At 42.7% G+C, this 18,773-nt stretch overlaps 3 protein-coding genes across 10 annotated transcripts in view; 2 read left to right on the top strand and 1 right to left on the bottom strand.

The window, feature by feature from the left end:
- Positions 1–7,551, top strand: part of brf1b (BRF1 RNA polymerase III transcription initiation factor subunit b) — a 29,200-nt gene extending 21,649 nt beyond the window's left edge. The window contains exons 7-19 of one of the 3 annotated variants that reach the window (XM_061901441.1): positions 4,151–4,300; positions 4,374–4,467; positions 4,542–4,668; positions 4,730–4,769; positions 4,835–4,930; positions 4,995–5,285; positions 5,388–5,452; positions 5,515–5,596; positions 5,663–5,715; positions 5,773–6,053; positions 6,133–6,181; positions 6,237–6,363; positions 6,430–7,551. In XM_061901441.1, coding sequence (XP_061757425.1) covers positions 4,151–4,300; positions 4,374–4,467; positions 4,542–4,668; positions 4,730–4,769; positions 4,835–4,930; positions 4,995–5,285; positions 5,388–5,452; positions 5,515–5,596; positions 5,663–5,715; positions 5,773–6,053; positions 6,133–6,181; positions 6,237–6,363; positions 6,430–6,482 — 1,508 coding nt within the window. In that variant the 3' untranslated portion in view covers positions 6,483–7,551. Of the gene's footprint in view, positions 1–4,150; positions 4,301–4,373; positions 4,468–4,541; positions 4,669–4,729; positions 4,770–4,834; positions 4,931–4,994; positions 5,286–5,387; positions 5,453–5,514; positions 5,597–5,662; positions 6,054–6,132; positions 6,182–6,236; positions 6,364–6,429 lie in introns of all 3 variants that reach the window. The other 2 variants (XM_061901440.1, XM_061901439.1) reach the window with 2 other exon arrangements.
- A 3,816-nt stretch (positions 7,552–11,367) lies between these two features.
- On the top strand, positions 11,368–15,706 carry vipas39 (VPS33B interacting protein, apical-basolateral polarity regulator, spe-39 homolog). Of its 4 annotated transcripts, none has more exons than XM_061901445.1 (19): positions 11,368–11,505; positions 11,672–11,768; positions 12,143–12,236; positions 12,317–12,451; positions 12,526–12,561; positions 12,950–13,014; positions 13,083–13,139; positions 13,205–13,297; positions 13,363–13,396; positions 13,457–13,559; positions 13,631–13,658; positions 13,761–13,834; positions 13,896–13,971; positions 14,043–14,177; positions 14,248–14,289; positions 14,359–14,535; positions 14,676–14,765; positions 14,845–14,949; positions 15,014–15,706. In XM_061901445.1, exons 2-19 carry the CDS (start codon positions 11,679–11,681, stop codon positions 15,032–15,034), a joined length of 1,455 nt encoding a protein of 484 aa, XP_061757429.1. In that variant the 5' UTR covers positions 11,368–11,505; positions 11,672–11,678; the 3' UTR covers positions 15,035–15,706. The 4 variants fall into 4 exon arrangements, 3 of the variants coding, with proteins under 3 accessions (XP_061757429.1, XP_061757428.1, XP_061757426.1); XM_061901444.1 differs by having other exon boundaries at positions 11,401–11,505; positions 11,669–11,768; XM_061901442.1 differs by having other exon boundaries at positions 11,438–11,768.
- The window catches only part of cdc42bpb (CDC42 binding protein kinase beta (DMPK-like)), a 30,546-nt gene continuing 27,061 nt past the window's right edge, over positions 15,289–18,773 (bottom strand). For 2 of the 3 annotated variants that reach the window (XM_061901433.1, XM_061901435.1), the window contains exons 31-38: positions 18,594–18,691; positions 18,447–18,531; positions 18,269–18,386; positions 18,080–18,197; positions 17,696–17,911; positions 16,030–16,138; positions 15,905–15,966; positions 15,289–15,840 (exon numbers count right to left, since the gene is read on the bottom strand). In XM_061901433.1, coding sequence (XP_061757417.1) covers positions 15,748–15,840; positions 15,905–15,966; positions 16,030–16,138; positions 17,696–17,911; positions 18,080–18,197; positions 18,269–18,386; positions 18,447–18,531; positions 18,594–18,691 — 899 coding nt within the window. In that variant the 3' untranslated portion in view covers positions 15,289–15,747. The remainder of the gene's footprint in view (positions 15,841–15,904; positions 15,967–16,029; positions 16,139–17,695; positions 17,912–18,079; positions 18,198–18,268; positions 18,387–18,446; positions 18,532–18,593; positions 18,692–18,773) is intronic. The other variant, XM_061901436.1, reaches the window with a different exon arrangement.

Raw genomic sequence — 18,773 nt, 5'->3', positions numbered from 1 at the left:
TCGATCAGAGTGAGGAACTTGCGGCCGATGTTGGTTGAGACGTCTTTGCTGAATGGCGGATTTTACCAGATGATGTTGTTTCGTTTTCTGCTCTTTTTTGGTTGGTTTCCTGGGGTGGGTTCATAGGTAAGGGTGAAGTTGTATCCGCTTTCATCAAGTGCTTTCTGGTACGGGGGGGTTGCTTGGTCGAATTCAGCTTTGCTGGATGACAGCATCGATAGTCTTTTATTAATTCCGGTAGGTATTCTTTTCGTGGTGGTGGGTGGGTGGTTGCTGTCGTGGTGCACGTATTGGAGTGTTGTGTTGGGTTTCGTGAATGGTTGGTAGCTGTTATTTCTCAGGTTGAAAGTGACGTCGAGGAAGTTGACGGTTTGCTTGTTGGCTTCAATCGTGATCCGTAGGCCGTTTTCTTTGAAGATTTGGCATATGCGCTTCTTGGTGTTCTCGCTGCTCCTTGGCGAGGCGCGGCACACTGCCAGTCCATCATCACGGTAAATGCCAAGGTTCAGGTTGAGGCTAGCAAGCTAGGAGAGGAGGAAACTCCCAACGAGTTCGCGCGTTTCTGCGCCGTCAAAACTCCCCATAGTAACGTCAAATGTTGAATTGTTCTTTTTTTGCCATGGTGTACTGTTTTGACGGAGTTTTGACGGCGCAGAAACGTGCGAACTCGTTGGGAGTTTCCTCCTCTCCCAGCTTGCTAGCCTCAACCTGAACCTTGGCATTTACCGTGATGATGGACTGGCAGTGTGCCGCGCCTCGCCAAGGAGCAGCGAGAACACCAAGAAGCGCATATGCCAAATCTTCAAAGAAAACGGCCTACGGATCACGATTGAAGCCAACAAGCAAACCGTCAACTTCCTCGACGTCACTTTCAACCTGAGAAATAACAGCTACCAACCATTCACGAAACCCAACACAACACTCCAATACGTGCACCACGACAGCAACCACCCACCCACCACCACGAAAAGAATACCTACCGGAATTAATAAAAGACTATCGATGCTGTCATCCAGCAAAGCTGAATTCGACCAAGCAACCCCCCCGTACCAGAAAGCACTTGATGAAAGCGGATACAACTTCACCCTTACCTATGAACCCACCCCAGGAAACCAACCAAAAAAGAGCAGAAAACGAAACAACATCATCTGGTACAATCCGCCATTCAGCAAAGACGTCTCAACCAACATCGGGCGCAAGTTCCTCACTCTGATCGACAAACACTTCCCCAAAGGCAACACCCTAAGAAAAATATTCAACAAGAACAACATTAAATTGAGCTACAGCTGTATGAATAACATGCAACAAATCATTTCAAACCACAACAAAGCAATTGCAAAAGGACTGCCTACCCCCAGACTAAACGACTCTGAAACCAATAATGAATGTAACTGTCGCAAGAAACCTGATTGCCCTCTCAACGGAAGGTGCTTACAGACATCAGTCGTTTACCAAGCAAAGGTAATACGCAAGGACATTAACACATCCGACACGTACGTAGGATTAACCGAAGGAGCGTTCAAAACAAGATGGAATAATCACAACGCCTCCTTTAGAAACCAGACTTTGCAGAATTCTACAGAACTCAGCAAACACATTTGGAACCTCAAAGACAATAATGTTGAATATTCAATAACATGGCAAATTCTTGCATCCAGCACACCTTACAACAGTGGTAATAAAAGATGCAACCTATGCTTAAAAGAGAAACTGTTTATTATATATCATCCAGATCTATCATCTCTCAACAAGCGCAGTGAAATCATTTCAACATGCTGCCATAGACGGAAACACCTCCTAGGTAACACATGAGCCAATCACCACACCCTACGCCTGCTTGTACCCACCCACTCTGTGCTCTATATAAACCATTGTATGTGAATGCTTCCATTAAAATCTCCTGATGATTGAGGGAACCCCTCATGAAACAGATCTGTAGAGATGAAGTAGTCTTGTGATTTTTTCCCACACCTACATATTGCGCTCTACCACGGTATCGAGCACTATTCTCTGGATAATCCAATCAAGACATATATATATATATATATATATATATATATATATACATATTTCTCTGAGATAGGCACCAGCACGCTCCGCGACCCCAAAGGGAATAAGCGGTAGAAAAGGGATGGATGCATATATATATATATATATATATATATATATATAATATATATTATATACAAACCCCGTTTCCATATGAGTTGGGAAATTGTGTTAGATGTAAATATAAACGGAATACAATGATTTGCAAATCATTTTCAACTCATATTCAGTTGAATATGCTACAAGGACAACATATTTGATGTTCAAACTGATAAACATTTTTTTTTTATATAATCATTAACTTTAGAATTTGATGCCAGCAACACGTGACAAAGAAGCTGGGAAAGGTGGCAATAAATACTGATAAAGTTGAGGAATGCCCATCAAACACTTATTTGGAAAATCCCACAGGTGTGCAGGCTAATTGGGAACAGGTGTGTGCTATGATTGGGTATAAAAGCAGCTTCCATGAAATGCTAAGTAATTCACAAACAAGTATGGGGTGAGGGTCCACCACTTTGTAAACAACTTGTCGAACAGTTTTACAACAACATTTCTCAACGAGCTATTGCAAGGAATTTAGCGATTTTACCATCTATGGTCCGTAAAATCATCAAAAGGTTCAGAGAATCTGGATAAATCACTGCACGTAAGCGATGATATTACAGACCTTTGATACCTCAGGCGGTACTGCATCAAAATCCGACATCAGTGTGTAAAGGATATCACCACATGGGCTCAGGAACACTTCATAAAACCACTGTCAGTAACTACATTTGGACGCTACATCTGTAAGTGCAAGTTAAAACTCTACTATGCAAAGCGTAAGCCATTTATCAACGACACCCAGGAACGCCGCCGCCTTCGCTGTGCCCGAGCTCATCCGAGATGGACTGATGCAAAGTGGAAAAGTGTTCTTTGGTCTGACGAGTCTACATTTCAAATTATATTTGGAAACTTTGGACGTGGTGTCCGGAAAAAATTGGAAAATAACCATCCGGATTGTTATAGGCGCCAAAGTCAAAACGCAGCATGTGTGATGGTATGGGGGTGTATTAGTGCCCAAGGCATGGGTAACTTACACATCTGTGAAGGCACCATTAATGCCGAATGGTCCATACAGGTTTTGGAGCAACAGATGTTGTCATCCAAGCAACGTTATCATGGATGCCCCTGCTTATTTCAGCAAGACAATGCCAAGCCACGTGTTAAAACATCGTGGCTTTGTAGTAAAAAAGTGTGGGTACTTTCCTGGCCCGCCTCCAGTCCAGTCATGTCTCTCATCGAAAATGTGTGGCACATTTTGAAGCGAAAACACAACAGCGGAGACCCCGGACTGTTAAACGTCTAAAGCGCTACATGAAACAAGAATGGGAAAGAATTCCACTTTCAAAGCTTCAACAATTAGTTTCCTCAGTTCGCCAAATGTTTATTGAGTGTTGTTAAAAGAAAAGGTGATGTAACACAGTGGTGAACATGCCCCTTCCCGACTACTTTGGCACGTGTTGCAGCCATGAAATTCTAAGTTAATTATTATTTGCCAAAAAAAATAAAGTTTATGAGTTTTAACATAAAATATCTTGTCTTTGTAGTGCATTCAATTTAAAATGGGTTGAAAAGGATTTGCAAATCATTGTATTCCGTTTATATTTACATCTAACACAATTTCCCAACTCATATGGAAACGGGGTTTGTATGTATATATAGCGCAATGATGTCACATTATCGATGGGAAAATGCATTTTTAGACAATATGATTTTTTTGAGCGGCTAGCAGACACAGAAAGCAACAAGCGGTAGAAAATGGATTAGAAAGGACAGATTTAAAAAACATAATAATAATAAAAAATATACATATATTTTTTGGGGGGCAGAATTTTGGGGACACCTAGTTTAATGTATAATATGTTATTTACAGTTTTATATATAATATATTGATCACAGTTTTAGGTATTATATGTTATATTTATGCAATATGTTATAATCTATGTTCTTGCTCTGAACATTCTGCATTTCGGAAACTCGTTTGGAGAAGAAGCGACTCGTCTTTCAATCAATCAATTTCCACCACCCCCTCATCTGGGCTCCGCCTTTTTTACAGATCCATGTCTGCTAATTCCTCGCTTCGCTCACATGTTGGAGTTCGGGGCAAAGACTCATGATGTTTCTATGACGGCTCTTCGTCTGGTTCAAAGGATGAAGAGAGACTGGATGCACACGGGACGCCGTCCGTCTGGACTCTGTGGTGCCGGTACAAACCTAAACAAAGCATCCCGCAAGACCTACACAGTTAAGTCTTCAGTTGTCTTCCTGCTTGTCTTCAGCGCTACTCGTGGCAGCCCGCATGCACAAGTTCCGTCGTACAGTGAAGGATGTAATCGGGGTGGTAAAAGTTTGTCAGGCCACTCTGCGGAAGAGGTGAGCATTTCTAGCTTTGACTTGTCAACGTAAGGGTCACGGTCCTCTTTGAGACACCTGCCCTCTTCTTACAGGTTAACAGAGTTTGAGGACACGCCCACCAGTCAGCTGACCATTGATGAGTTCATGAAGGTAGATCTCGAGCAGGAATGTGACCCCCCCTCTTTTACCGCCTCCCTGTACAAGACCAAGATGCAGCAGGTAGAACCCATCATCATCTTCATTATCAAACAACGGCCTTCATACTTCTGTTTTTCTGCAGCTACAGCAAGAGCTGACCAAGAAGCTGGATGAGGTCCAAGGTCAGATCCAAATTTTGTCAATGTGACCCTGTAGTCCTTATGACCGTTAACTGTCCTTCCATCAGGAGAGATCAGCTGTTTCCAAGACCAGATTGAAAGCCAGCTGGAGAAATGCCAACCTAAACTAAAAGGAGTTTATGCCGCCTATGTTAACAAAACAGGTGGGCATCTATCAGCAGATTCTCTCAACGTACAAAGAAGAACTGACAATAACTTTTTTTGCAGACCTTCAAGAGGAAATGACAAATGACCTGAAGGAGCTGGAGGTTGAAGATTGTGACTTCCACACTGCCACCCAGCACCTTACGCAGGACTTCCTGTGCCAGGTGATGCAAGACGAGGACAGGCTGTGCAAAAACGACCAGGACGTTGGTAATCCCGGGCCGGGCACTGAAGACGGGCAAGCTCGGCAGCAGATCCCTTCTGTTAGCATCATCCTAGAAAGTGCTGCCGCTTTGGACCTCCAGCAAACATTCCAGGTCTTTAGCAAGTCCCAAATAGAAGTCACAACATCGGGTGAGATGATGAATGGCTTTGATCTACATCGTCATTTTGCCTCAATCGAATGCAACCCACACAAGACAACCTAATTTGGTGTCCGTCCCTCTTTTACAAAAGCGGACGAGAATTCTGAGAGTGGAGATTTGGATCTGGACGGTATTGATGAACAGGAAATGGATAAGGTCAGTTGGTCTATAAGATTATTGCTTGCAGGTTCTGTGCTTGCTCATGTGGTCCTCTACAGTACATCCTGAGTGACAAGGAGGTCCAAGTGAAGACCCAACTGTGGATGCAGCAGAACCAAGAATACCTGCAAGAGCAGAAAGGTCCTCAGATGCACAAAAGCAAGTGATCAATACATATAAAATACTGATTGTTTGTTTGTTTTCCAGAGAAAGAAGAAAGAATTAAAAAAGAAAAAGAGCAGGGGACATACAAAGAAAAGGTTGGTTATTGGCTGGCGTTCATGTTGGGATGGAACTGGCCTTTCTCCTTTTTGCAGCCCAACAGGTGCAAGAAGAAGAAGGAAAGCCTCCAGTCGTCCACAGCCGGCGAGGCCATCAAGAAGATGCTGGAGAAGAAGAAAATCTCTACTAAGATCAACTATGATGTCCTCAAAGACCTCAACAGTGGGGAGACAGGAAGTGGAGGGGGCAGCAGCCCTGAAACGACCACCCCCAAACCTCCCGCTAGACCTGCACGAAAAAGACTCAGCCGCCGCAAGAAGGCGGCTAATAACACTGTTGTGGACCTGGCCGCTACTGCTACTATGATGGGGAAGCGGTGAGTCAACGCATGTCCACAGACCACTGACTATGTTGATATGATAATATATTCCACTTTACCTTCCTGGTTCTTTCAGGCTGGGTCCCCTCTTCTGTGGGCCCCCTGAAAAAAAAAACACGTCGCAGGTAGGTCCAACTTTTGTATCCACACAAAAACAGGACTGATGATTTGACTTCTTAGGTGGAAGAAGCTGTTTCCATGACAACAGTTTTGACAACTCTCAAACCAGAGTCCGACTGCACTCCTATCCTAGACAAGGGCGACAACGAGGAGTGTGTCAGCGCCCTTCAGCTTGTTGGACGTCAGTGTGAGCTTTTACTGTAAAAGGGAGCTTTGGGGACTCATTAAGTCATTCTTGCTTTGTGTGTCTTAGATTTTGGCTGCGAAGACCATGAAGACCACGAAGATGATGAGCACCTTTTTTAATTTTTTTAAATTATTTTATACTTCAAAATGTGATAATGCAAGAGTCAAAGATTCTTTATCGTCAATTTTTTTTATACATAAAAGACTTAAGGAAGAATCGAGATGGGGCGTCTCTCTGTACTCCAAGCTCGGGGAGAGAATGGCTGCTGTGTCCACATTCACAAACAGTTTGTCATTTAATAATGACACATCAAAGAGATGCCATTTTGTCTTTACAAAACTACCCCGCCTTCCGCCCGATTGTAGCTGAGATAGGCACCAGTGCCCCCCGCTACCCCAAAGGGATGGATGGATGGATGGAAAACAAAACTCAAGTCCAGATAGGGAAAAAACAGCACTGACTGATTTTGTTTTTCAATGAAGTCCCCATGATTGACAAGACTCCCTCGTCCCTGTCCCCAGTCTCTCCCCCCCACCCCCCGTTTGGCTCGGCAGGAGCTGGATTTTTAGGCCCTCAGTCTCTCCCGATCCGAGCCACACCAGAGAGCCTCAGCCGGGTTGATCTCCTCCTTCAAGTATTCCTGGACCAGCTCCTGCTTGGTCATGTTCTGCAGGCTCTACATGTAGTACATCTCGTATGTCAAACAAATATGTCAAATGTTTTTTACACATTTTAAAGTTAACTTGTAAATATTACTATAGCAGCAGCAAATACATTGTAGCAGAAACAACAAGCTGTCTTTTTCTCAGCTCTATGGTAAATGGTAAATGGATTGTACTTGTATAGCGCTTTTCTACCCCTTTTCAAGGAGCCCAAAGCGCTTTGAAAGTATTTCCACATTCGGCCATTCACACACACATTCACACACTGACTGTTGGAGCTGCCATGCAAGGCGCTCACCAGGACCCATCAGGAGTAAGGGTGAAGTGTCTTGCTCAAGGACACAACGGATTTGACTATGATGGTATAAGGTGGGGATTGAACCAGTAACCCTCAGATTGCTGGCACAGCCACTCTACCAACTTTGCCACGCCGTCCCACCATTACATGCCTGAGTGTCCTCAAACGCATTATCACAATTTTGATAATAGTAATGGATTAGAGTAATAAAATGCTTTACAGTGATAACCGAGAACCATTTTCTTTCATACAGTGATGGTGGAAAAATATCTCCAGTTGTTATGTGAACACACAAGAAGGCACTTAATGAACAACTGTGACCACCAACTGTGTGAACTCTCAGTGATCCAATTAGGTGTACAAGCGCAATTGGAGCTGTCAATGCTCTGAGTGTAGTTTGCTCATAAACTTTTGAGGATTGTTTAATGCTGTCACATCAAAAATAAGGTACTTATTTGGGAATGAGTCTCGAATGGTGTCTGATGATGATATAAGGTTCGGGGAAACTAAAATTAGAACGAACTTTGGCTATAGGACCCACACCCTCAGTAGTATATCACTTGTTATACAAACAAATTAACCAACATGTGAGACCATGTACCCGCCAGCCGACAAACAATATACTTCTGATTACTATTTGCCTGATACTTGGTGGAGACATTCACCCTTGTTTGGTGCCACAACAGTCAATCAACAAACTGAAGGCAGTCTTGAAGCGAGGGCAACTTTCTGAACCCACAGAGCACAGCTGCTACGGAGGCCGCGAACCACACAAGTGTTTCAAAGATGATTGATGTCAATGCCGATCCTTCAATAGGTCCCGGGCCTAAAGGCGGCTCAAGTGGTTAGCAAGTGGGACAGCATGCACGACGTTGTGGAACGAGTCTGTTTGCGGCTGTGAATGAAAGGCAGGCTAGAACCTCCATACTGCAAGCTTCAAACACTGCTCACTTCTTCCCATTTGTGATTTGAAAATGTATTAATCCGGGAATTGTGAAAAATAGAAACAGTTTTTTTGGAACGGTCAATCAGTCGTAGACAGTCTGGGATCATATTGCCAAACCGAAAGGACTGTTAGGAGGACACTTGAATGCAAGAAGCTTAATTCATAAAATAGACAAATATATTTACCTCCAAGAAAACTCAAATCTGGATTTTCTCAGCATTTCTGAGACTTGTCTTAAGGTTAATGCTCTTGTCAGCTGCATTAAACCCAACTGGGTATTATATTTTCAGGAAAAACAAGAAACGGTAGAAGAAGAAGAAGAGGTGTCCTGTTTTATATTTAAGACTCTATCCCCTGTCATGAAATACAGTGGGCAAGTTGTTTCTCCCCGGAATGTTTAGGAGTAGAACTCAACCTTTCACCACAAATGACTTTCATTATTATTGTATCTATTGGCCACCCTCCTAAGATGTTAGCTCATTTGAAAACTTTGATAAAATATGAAAGTGTGTAATCACCAAAAATAAATAATTGTCATGGGAATTTTTTAACATAAATTGGGAAGATCTCAGTGCTAGTAAACAAATGACAGCAGATAAATATGATTTTGTGCAAGTCACTAAAAGACCAACTCGAATAACCGCCACAACCGGTATCTAAATCGATCTAATATTCACAGACAGGATCACCAAATCGAACAATATGATTACTGGGCTTTCTGGCAACAACCTCACACTGGTGGCCAGGAAGCTAAATGACAAAAGATTCCACTCTCATGTTAGAAACAGAGTGATTTGGCATTCCAAAACACCTGTATGAGCACGTTAAAACTGCAGTTTAGGACATAGATTGGGACCACATTCTTGTTGATGAAACATACTGTGAAAAAACTAACTTATTACTAACCTCAATGGAGAGAACAATAAAAAAAAGTTTACATGCAAACTTAAACACAAAATATAAAACTCAGCACCTTGGATGACACAAATATTATTCTAAGTATGAAAGATTGTGACCTAGCATTAAAAATACCACTTAACACAAAGTCATCTACGGATATAGGGAGATTTTTACATCTTGAAAGAACAACGTTGTCAGAATGATAAGAACAGCCAAAGCTAATTACTTTGTAACTATAATTGAAAACACAAAAATAAAAATCAAAGCAATTTGTGAACAACTTTTAAAAATACCAGGACAACAAAGGAATAATGATAAAGGTTGAATCAGTCATGCTTACAACTTAAAGGTGTTGTTTGCAACGTGCTCACAGCAACATTTTTGAAAGCAAAAAAATATAAGAATCCCACCTGCAAATTCATGTTACCATTAGTGGGTTAACAGAATATATTTGTTTGACAATTGCCTATATTTTTCACAATTACAAAATGTATGTAATTAATAAATGCCCAAATAAAGTGATTGATTTGCACACATACAACAGAGGTCAAAGGGAAACAACAAAGAACTTGCAGTCATGTTGTTGTTACGATAGAATATGTTCAATGATAGCTAACGCTATAGCTATCCAAATTGCTATTATTAGCTAAGAAAATCTTAAAGCTAATGTGTTACTTCATTACGAGGGAGAAACCGTGAGCCATTGTCTACCTTTTGACCCTCTCGGGTTCGCTGGAGCCTATCTAAGCTGCATTCGGGCGGAAGGCGGGGTACACACTGGACAAGTCGCCACCTCATCACAGGGCCAACACAGACAGACAACATTCACACACTAGGGCCAATTTAGTGTTGCCAATCAACCTATCCCCAGGTGCATGTCTTTGGAGGTGGGAGGAAGCCGGAGAACATGCAAACTCCACACAGAAAGACCCCGAGCCCGGGGATTCGTATTGTGAGGCACATGCGGTGCTGCCCAGGGCGGGATATATTGTAGGCTGATCAATAACCCTGTTAAATAAATGAAATAAAATAAATATATTAAAGTTAGTGTGTGCACAGTCAATATAATATTATTGGTGTGTACGTAATCATATTACTTAATGTCTTCAATCAGTTATGCACAATAAATATATTATTAGTGTGTACGCTAATTCAGTTATTGTTAATCTTACAATATGTTTTACCATCAATTCATTTAAATTGCATGCTGCTCTAAGGGTTAGATTATGTCAGACAATATGTCAGAACTACAAATGTAACCTTTTTACCTATTAAACTGTTGTACCAATGGTAACCACAAAGGAGCAGAAGTCAAGTGTACAAATGTGGACAACAGCCTTTTGGGTAAAGTGTTTCTACCATAAAATAAGACTTAAACTTAGACTTAGCTTCCTTTTTATTGTCATTCAAATTTGAACTATACAGTACAGATAAGAACGAAATTTCCTTGCATTAGCTCGTAGTGCAGGATAAAAAAAGCAATAAGGTGCCTATATAAATAAATAGATTACTGTACGGATAAATATATTGCACTTTTTCATATGCATCCATGTTTATGGATGTATGTTATATTGTCTTTATTTTTTTTTATTCCAGCAAGTTAATCTATTTTTGGGGAATTGAGGGGATAATGCGTTCAAGAGTTCTAAATAATACACATCTATCCATCCATCCATATTTTACCGCTTATTCCCTTTTTGGGGTCGCTGGCGCCTATCTCAGCTACAATCGGGCGGAAGGCGGGGTACACCCTGGACAAGTCGCCAACTCATCGCAGGGCCAACACAGATAGACAACATTCACACTCACATACACATAAACCAATGTAATTTGGGCAAATGTTTTCATTCGTTATTGATATATATTTTGTTCAAATATATCCAGACAGGTATGTTATTTTTTTATTTGTTTGATTGTCATTAGTAGAAGATTATTTTCTCCTTCAGAGGTAAACATGTGGTAACATTATCTATCTTATTCTAGCACACTTGTCTGAACTTTAAAACAACATTTATGGCGCAGTTTAGCCCAACTGTGTCAAACTTATTACTAAGCGGGAAAAAAAAGAATTAATTATAAAGACTAACTAATAACGGGTCAAATGAGCTGTCCAGTATAGTATAGGATGTCATTTTCCTGTTAGACCTTTTCAAAATAAATCAACTCAATTTCGTGATCATGTTTTGGTCAATATCCGGTTAAAGGCAAGAGCGCGTCAGGCCTGTCATTTGTCACGTGACAACTAGTCCCTGATTGGTCCCCGTCACCCACTACATTTCCCAGCACCCACCACGGCCTGCAACCACCTTGAAAACCGGAAAACAAGTTATTCATCTGTAAGACGTTAAACGTATTACACAAACGTACTTTAGCGCATCATGGTTCTTCAGTAGTAACTTCTGGTTGCAGTGAAGACATATTTATATTTACGACTGTCCGACAAAATTGCTGAGTTAGTGACATAGCCGCTGACGTGCTAATTAGCTAGCTTGTTTTTAGCAGAAAGACGATGAAGAGTCGTGCCGACGAGGAAGACTATTGGAACAATTCCAAGTGTAAAGCTTTCACTTTCGATGATGAAGAAGACGAATTGGGCAAAGTAAGAGTGCTTTTAGTTATGGTGTCATTATTAACATTTGGGGCATTATTGACGAAATGCCAGCCATTTCTACTGCTTGTTCCTCTTGGGGTTGTGGATAGGGGGGCTGGAGCCTATCCCAGCTGCACCAGGGCAGAAGGGAGGGTCGGAGGGTCCACTCTGAACAAGTTGAGTGACAAAATGGTGGAGGGCTATTTCCTCCTTCCCTAAAAATAATAGTGATGATGAAAAAGGACAACATCTCACTTTCACACACAAACTATTCTATTGTTGCTGTGAGGCAGCACCTGCAGTTTGACACTACTTGTCTAGTCGTTTTCTTTCCACTGAAGTCATCAGACAGGAAATGACGCTTTGGACTTTTTGTGCTTCAGCTGAAAGAATCCAAACAGACAGTCAACAGCATCCCACTGGTGGATGAAGATGACAATGTGGAGAAGGTCAACTGGAGTGGCGAGCCGGTGGGAAGTGAGACCACTTTCTGCTTGTCTCTAATTGGTTATCTGCTCGGACGCATCGTCCCTGACGTCCCTCCTGTGTCTTCTCAGGCATCTCCTGGTCTGTCCGAGAGACCTGTAATGACAGGGCGGGCAGAGAGGTTTCCTTCCCCCCTAGAATCAACGTGGACGCGCCCACCCTCGTCAAAGTCAATTCTGGATATTCACTGAGCTCGCTCTTTAAAGGTCAGACCGAAAGATGAAGTGAGACAGGTGAAGCCGCATCAGGTCATGTGACTCAATGTCCATTTTGTATGCAGGAATAAAGGGAGGAAATGTCACAACATTTGCTGAAGGTGAGACGCACGTCTTTCTTTGGACACTGTTTGAGGAAATGCTAACCATCGAAATAGGAGCATCATCAACTTAAATGTGTATTTCATAAACGTATCACCTTAAATGGGTATACAAAACTTATCATTTTGTTTATAAATGTAACAACCTAAATATGTATTATATAAAGGTATCAGCTTAAATGCATTTACTAACCTGTCAATTTAAATGCATATATCAATTCTATCATTTCGTATATGAACTTACCCGGAGGGAACCCACGCAGACATGGGGAGAACATGCAAACTCCACACTGAAAGATCCCGAGCCACAGATCGAACCCAGAACCCTTGTATTACCTAAAACAGAAATTAAACATCACAACATTTTTGGGGGCTTTTATTTTCCTAGTACTCAGCGACCCACCTGCCAGAATTCTTGCTCCAGAAGTACGAAGACCCAAAAGTGAAAACCAGGTACCATCCTGATATGGTGTCAGCTCACACACACAAATTCGAATTAGTTATCATGTCATTGTTCACAGGATCTGGTTAGCGCTTGGTCACCTCAAGAGGCTGTGCACAAGATGCAGCAAGGAAAGGTGTGTGTGTGTGTGTGCGTGTGTATGTGCGCGCGCACATTTTCTACCTAGTGCTTGTGTTTCAGGGAGTCTCTCTGGAGAGGTTTCGTTGTTTACGCGACAAAGTGCGACTGCTGGATTTGGCCGTCAGCGCTCACGATGGCAATGTCATCACAGCTGTAATTTGCCATTTGAACTTTTCTTGTTTTTTCCCACCTTGTTGACGTGATATGTTTGTTTTCAGGTTTTAATTTATCTAAAGAAGACTCTGAGTAAAGGTGAGTGAAGAAAATGCTGAGTATGCTACGTGTGTGTGTGTTGACTGTTGTGTGTGTTAGAGGTTCTTTTTGGAGAGCTGCAGTCCAGACAGACAGCGCTGAGACATTTTATTCACTTCCTAAAGGAAAGCGACGAGAAGTCACTCTTACTGGACCTGTTCAGGTACTTCTCTACTTACTGGTTCTCAGCTGCTTTTTAGTGCACACTCAATTCTTTTTATTTCTTCTCATCAGAGCTCTGGGACGCATGGAAGACGTGGCGGTAACGTGATCACTAACTACTGCAATAGTATTAGTAGTAGAAGTAATAGTACTCTTGTACACCTAAGACTTAACAGCCTCTTTGTTGTCCCCATGGCAACAGTTGCTTCAGTACAGAGACCACCTGAGCATCACAGATGAAAATAAGAGGCGGGACTTCCTGGAGAGCTGCCTGAGGTGATTAACAACTGAAATAGTGGACTTGGTGAACATACTTACACAAGTTGATTTGTTCTAGTCTGCAGTTTTCTCCTGAAGACCAGCTCCAGGTCCAGGATCAGGTATCTCTGCTGAAAAGACAATTGATCTTGGAGGTGACAAAGACAACATTAGTTTTTCCACAGAGTTCTCCAGGATGTTGCAGCTCTCTCTCTGTGGTTTCCAGGCAATGGACCGCCAGGCCGAACAAGGAGGAAAGCTTGAGATCTTCCAGAAGTTTCCCAGAGGACCTTCCATCCTCCACATGCCGCTCATCAGCACCTTGCATTACTGCTGCGTGTACCACTACACCCAGCCTGAGGTCAGCTAAGGTCAGTCGGCTTCTCCAGCAGCACTTTGCTGCTTTTCACAAAGTTCTCATGCATCTGCAGGCCAGCTCCAGCAGTCCGCTGAACATCCGTGTCAGCTTCAAGGTACATAAGACTTTGAAGGCCATGACGTTCGATTGTCTAGTCTGAAGACTTGCTAAACTTTGGTACCAGATATCCAAGAAACAGTTTTTGGTGACAGCTTTGGCGGCGCGAGCAAAGATGAAGGCGTGGTCTGACGTGGACGCTCTGTTTACTAGTCGCAGCTGGCTCGGCTTTACCAGAAAAAAATCTCCACTCCGTTTCCAAAAAGTTGTTGACATCCTGCAGAGAAACTCCGCCCCCACAAAGGTGAGCTCTTAACCTTTGGCGTCTTTAACAATCTAGCTCAAGGTGCTCTTGAAGTCTCTCAATACTTCTAAATAAAATAGTTAGTTACAAAAATGTAACGTTTGGACCTTGGTGGTTCTTAAGCCAACTTGACTTGACAGGTGCTGCAGGATTACGTGGGTCTGGTGGATGATGCCAACGTGAGGATCGCCCTGGCTCAAAAACATAAATGTCACGACATTGTCATCAACGTGAGAATGTGGGCGGGGGACGGGGCTTCTTCATCACTTTGGCGTATTGATTTCTGATGTCAGCATCTCTGCCAATTAGACGTACCGAGACCTAAAAGACCGTCAGCTGTTACTAGAATACAGAGGAAAGGTGGAGGTGGGGTCAGCCGAATATAGGAGGATCGGCGAGCTGCTCAACAACTCGGTGAGGAAGAGAAAGGATTATCTTCATCGTGTGACATCTGAACTATTTCCTTCTTCTTTTTCAGCAAATCCGCTGGAAAAACTGACAAGCAAGTTATCAGCTTTCTGCACTCATCATTTTGACATATAAAACATGTATGTCCCTTCCTGTTCCGCTCAGCCAAATAAACGACAAGTAATGATTTACAACTTTCAGTGTTACATAATGGAAGCTTCACGCTTAGTGTTTAACCTGAAAGATGCTCTATTCAGATTGGCTCAGCTTTCTGGAAGCACAGTCATAAAGTTAGCCACAAAATGCAATCTGATGTTAACAGTAAAGAAGCACAAATTAGAAACATTTATTTGTACTTGTCAGTAGATTCTTTTATTTGTCATGTTCTCATTATAAAGATTCCTTTAACGGTTGATCTGGAGAAAGAAAATTAAGCAGTAGTGTTCAGAAGTCCCGCCACCTGACCCCTGAGGTCAAAGGTTAAGGCAGGACGCAGGATAATCACTGATCCGCGATCAATTATTTTTCTCTACAACAATGTGCAACTTCAATACAGTGTTTGTTTTCAGACAGGAAGTTAGCAACAGCTGTTTGCAAGCTCACATCTGCTCAAAAAGTCAAAGAGGAATTGTTTTCATTGAATATAAACTGAGTTATTTAAGCCAAAGAAGTGTTTCCTAGCAACAGCACACACTTAAAACCAAAATAAAAGAGCAGAAAGCTTACTCTCACCGTCACAATAAAATTGTATTAAAATTGAAAACCATGCCCCTGCAGTTGAGTTTGTGTTTGTGTGTGTGTGTGTCAAGGTTCTGAGTCCAAATTCAGCTGACTGCGATGGGGAGAATTGGGGCTGCTGGGGTTGGAACTGTTGGAGGGGGTGGAGTGAGAGTCCGGCTGCAAAAACAAAACAAAAATTTCAGTGATCATACAAATAATACAAAGATGGCGTCAGCATTACCTCTTGGTCAAAGTCCTGGTCAACTTCAAGAGCATTGCGAGACGTAGCTCCTCCCCCAAAATCTACAAAAAAAAGAACAGATGACTTTCAAGCATACTGATGCATGCTGGGTAACGAGCATGTACCTGACGCTGTACGGGTCATGTACGTCTTGCTCCTTTGCTGCCGAGAGATACTGGACAGTGGACGGGGCTTGTCTTTGATGGCGTCCTCTTGGGAGGAAGACATCACACCCTGTGACACACACACACACATACACAAAGTGAAAGAAAATATGTTATAAGGTTTGGGGGGTAAAAAGCATCTTTGAATTTTGATGATTCTGTGGTGAGAACGCACTTTAAAGGCCTATTGAAATGAGATTTTCTTATTTAAACGGGGATAGCAGGTCCATTCTATGTGTCATACTTTTTCATTTCGCGATATTGCCATATTTTTGCTGAAAGGATTTAGTAGAGAACATCCACGATAAAGTTTGCAACTTTCAGTGCTAAGGCAAAAGGCCTGCCTCTACCGGAAGTCGCAGACGATGACGTCACATGTTGATGGCTCCTCACATATTCACATTGTTTATAATGGGAGCCTCCAACAAAAAGTGCTATTCGGACCGAGAAAACGACAATTTCCCCATTAATTTGAGCGAGGATGAAAGATTCGTGTTTGAGGATATTGATAGCGACGGATTAGAAAAAAAAAAAAAAAAAGTTTAAAAAAAACAAACAAACGCGATTGCATCGGGACGGATTCCGATGTTTTTAGACACATTTACTAGGTTAATTCTTGGAAATCCCTTATCCTTCTATTGTGTTGCTAGTGTTTTAGTGAGTTAAATAGTACCTGAAGTCGGAGGTGTACGTCCACGGGTGTCTTGACGCCAATGTGTCAGGGGAGTCGACTGCAGCTATGGACGGCACAAGCTCAGCTTGTCTCCGGTAAGAACTGACTTTTTAACCACACATTTCTCACCGAAACCTGCTGGTTGACATTTGGTAGGGATCCATGTTCTCTTGACCGCGCTCTGATCCACAGTAAATTTTCACCTCCAGGAATTTTAAACAAGGAATCACCGTGTGTTTGTGTGGCTAAAGGCTAAAGCTTCCCAACTCCATCTTGCTACTTTGACTTCTCCAATATTGAACAAATTGCAAAAGATTCAGCAACACAGTTCTCCAAAATACTGTATAATTATGCCGTTAAAGCAGACGACATTTAGCTGTGTGTGTGCGTAGGGCTCATACTTCCTAAAAACCCGTGACGTCTTGCGTACACGTCATCATTACACAACGTTTTCAAGACGAAACTCCCGGGAAATTTAAAATTACAATTTAGTAAACCAAAAAGGCTGTATTGGCATGTGTTGCAATGTTAATATTTCATCATTGATATATAAACTATCAGACTGCGTGGTGGGTAGTAGTGGGTTTCACTAGGCCTTTAACAACCAAGCAATAATGAGTGATTACCAATTGATTGATTGATTTTGTGTGTCAGTCTTTATGTTCCTGCCTTAGTGAACCCATCCATCCATCAATTTTCTACCGCCTGTCCCTTTTGGGGTGCCTTAGTGAACCTTCCTCTGCTTTATGTTGTAAATGTTTTGTACGATTGCTACTAGTGAGGTCTTTATTTGGTCTTAATTATGTTTTAAATTAACTTTTAATCTTAAAATAAACAAAAATATGACATTATTAAATGTCACACGCTGAGCACTGGAGGATGCTGGGAGGAGGAGTGGGGGCGCCGTATGTGTGTGTGCGTGTATCTGTGTTTTGGTGGGGAAGGCAGGCCTACCCTTCCCAAAGAGGAGATGGAGGGAGAGGAAGAGGAGGAGGAGGGCTGCAGGAGGCTTTGCTGGGAGGAGGAGGCGGAGTCTTTCAGCAAGAAGACGCCAGCTGACGACGATGTCATGTGATAGACGTGTTCAAAGTGGGAGGGGGAGGAGATGAGGGTGTGACGGGAGGTGGAGGATGGGGAGGGAGACGGAGTTGGGGGGGCCACATCACCAACCTGAAAATGAGGGAAGGTAAAGGAGCAAATGAGGAGAAGAAAGGGGTCAGTCTGATGAAGGGAACTATCAGACAGGAGGAGGAGAACATGCACGTAGGAGGAGGAGAACATGCAGACAGGAGGAGGACATGCAGGGAGGAAGAGGAGAACATGCAGACAGGAAGTTACCAGGGGGAGGTCCATAAGAACCTGCATGCCATCTCCTGGTCCCATGTGAGCCACGTGGTTGAAGTTTGTGGGTTTTGAGATCATCTTGGATCTCAACTCAGGATCTCTGAGCATCTCCCTAAAAACACAACAGGCAGGTTTTTTGCCGATTCGCCATCTTTTTTCTGCCAGCGAGTCGGACAGTTTTACCTGCGCTGTTGAATCCGCTCTTCCTCAGGAACCTTGAAGAGGAACTTCCTCTTGCTGCGAGTTCGAACCATTAACTTCCTGCTATGCTCCGACGTCTCTGGAATGGTCAGGTCTCCATCTGAGGAAAGACCAGATTCAGGACTGATTTTCCAGGCATTTTGCATCAAGGTGCGTCTACCTGAAGACGCGTTGCTGAAGTAGATGAGGCGAGAAGCTTCTGAAGTCATCAAGTTGAGGGTTCCTTCCACGTTCAGAGGTCTGATCTGTGGAAGGACACACATGTGAGCCACCAGGTAGTGAAGGCGTAGGGCGTTGGGTTGGATACCTTGCATAGGGAGATGGTCTGGACCCACTCTGCCGTGTGAATATCGAAGACATCCACGCCATACTCGCTGTAGGACGTCAGGTGGGAGGAATTAGAGCCTGCGCTCAAAGAGACCACAAAGTCAATTTTGCGGATTTCGGCAATAGATGAGGACTAAATTGACTGCAGGACTTTAGACTT

Source organism: Nerophis ophidion, linkage group LG05 (assembly GCF_033978795.1).
Source record: "Nerophis ophidion isolate RoL-2023_Sa linkage group LG05, RoL_Noph_v1.0, whole genome shotgun sequence".
NCBI lineage: Eukaryota > Metazoa > Chordata > Actinopteri > Syngnathiformes > Syngnathidae > Nerophis > Nerophis ophidion.
The sequence above is the reverse complement of the archived record's forward strand: the minus strand, read 5'-3'. Positions and strand labels throughout refer to the sequence as shown.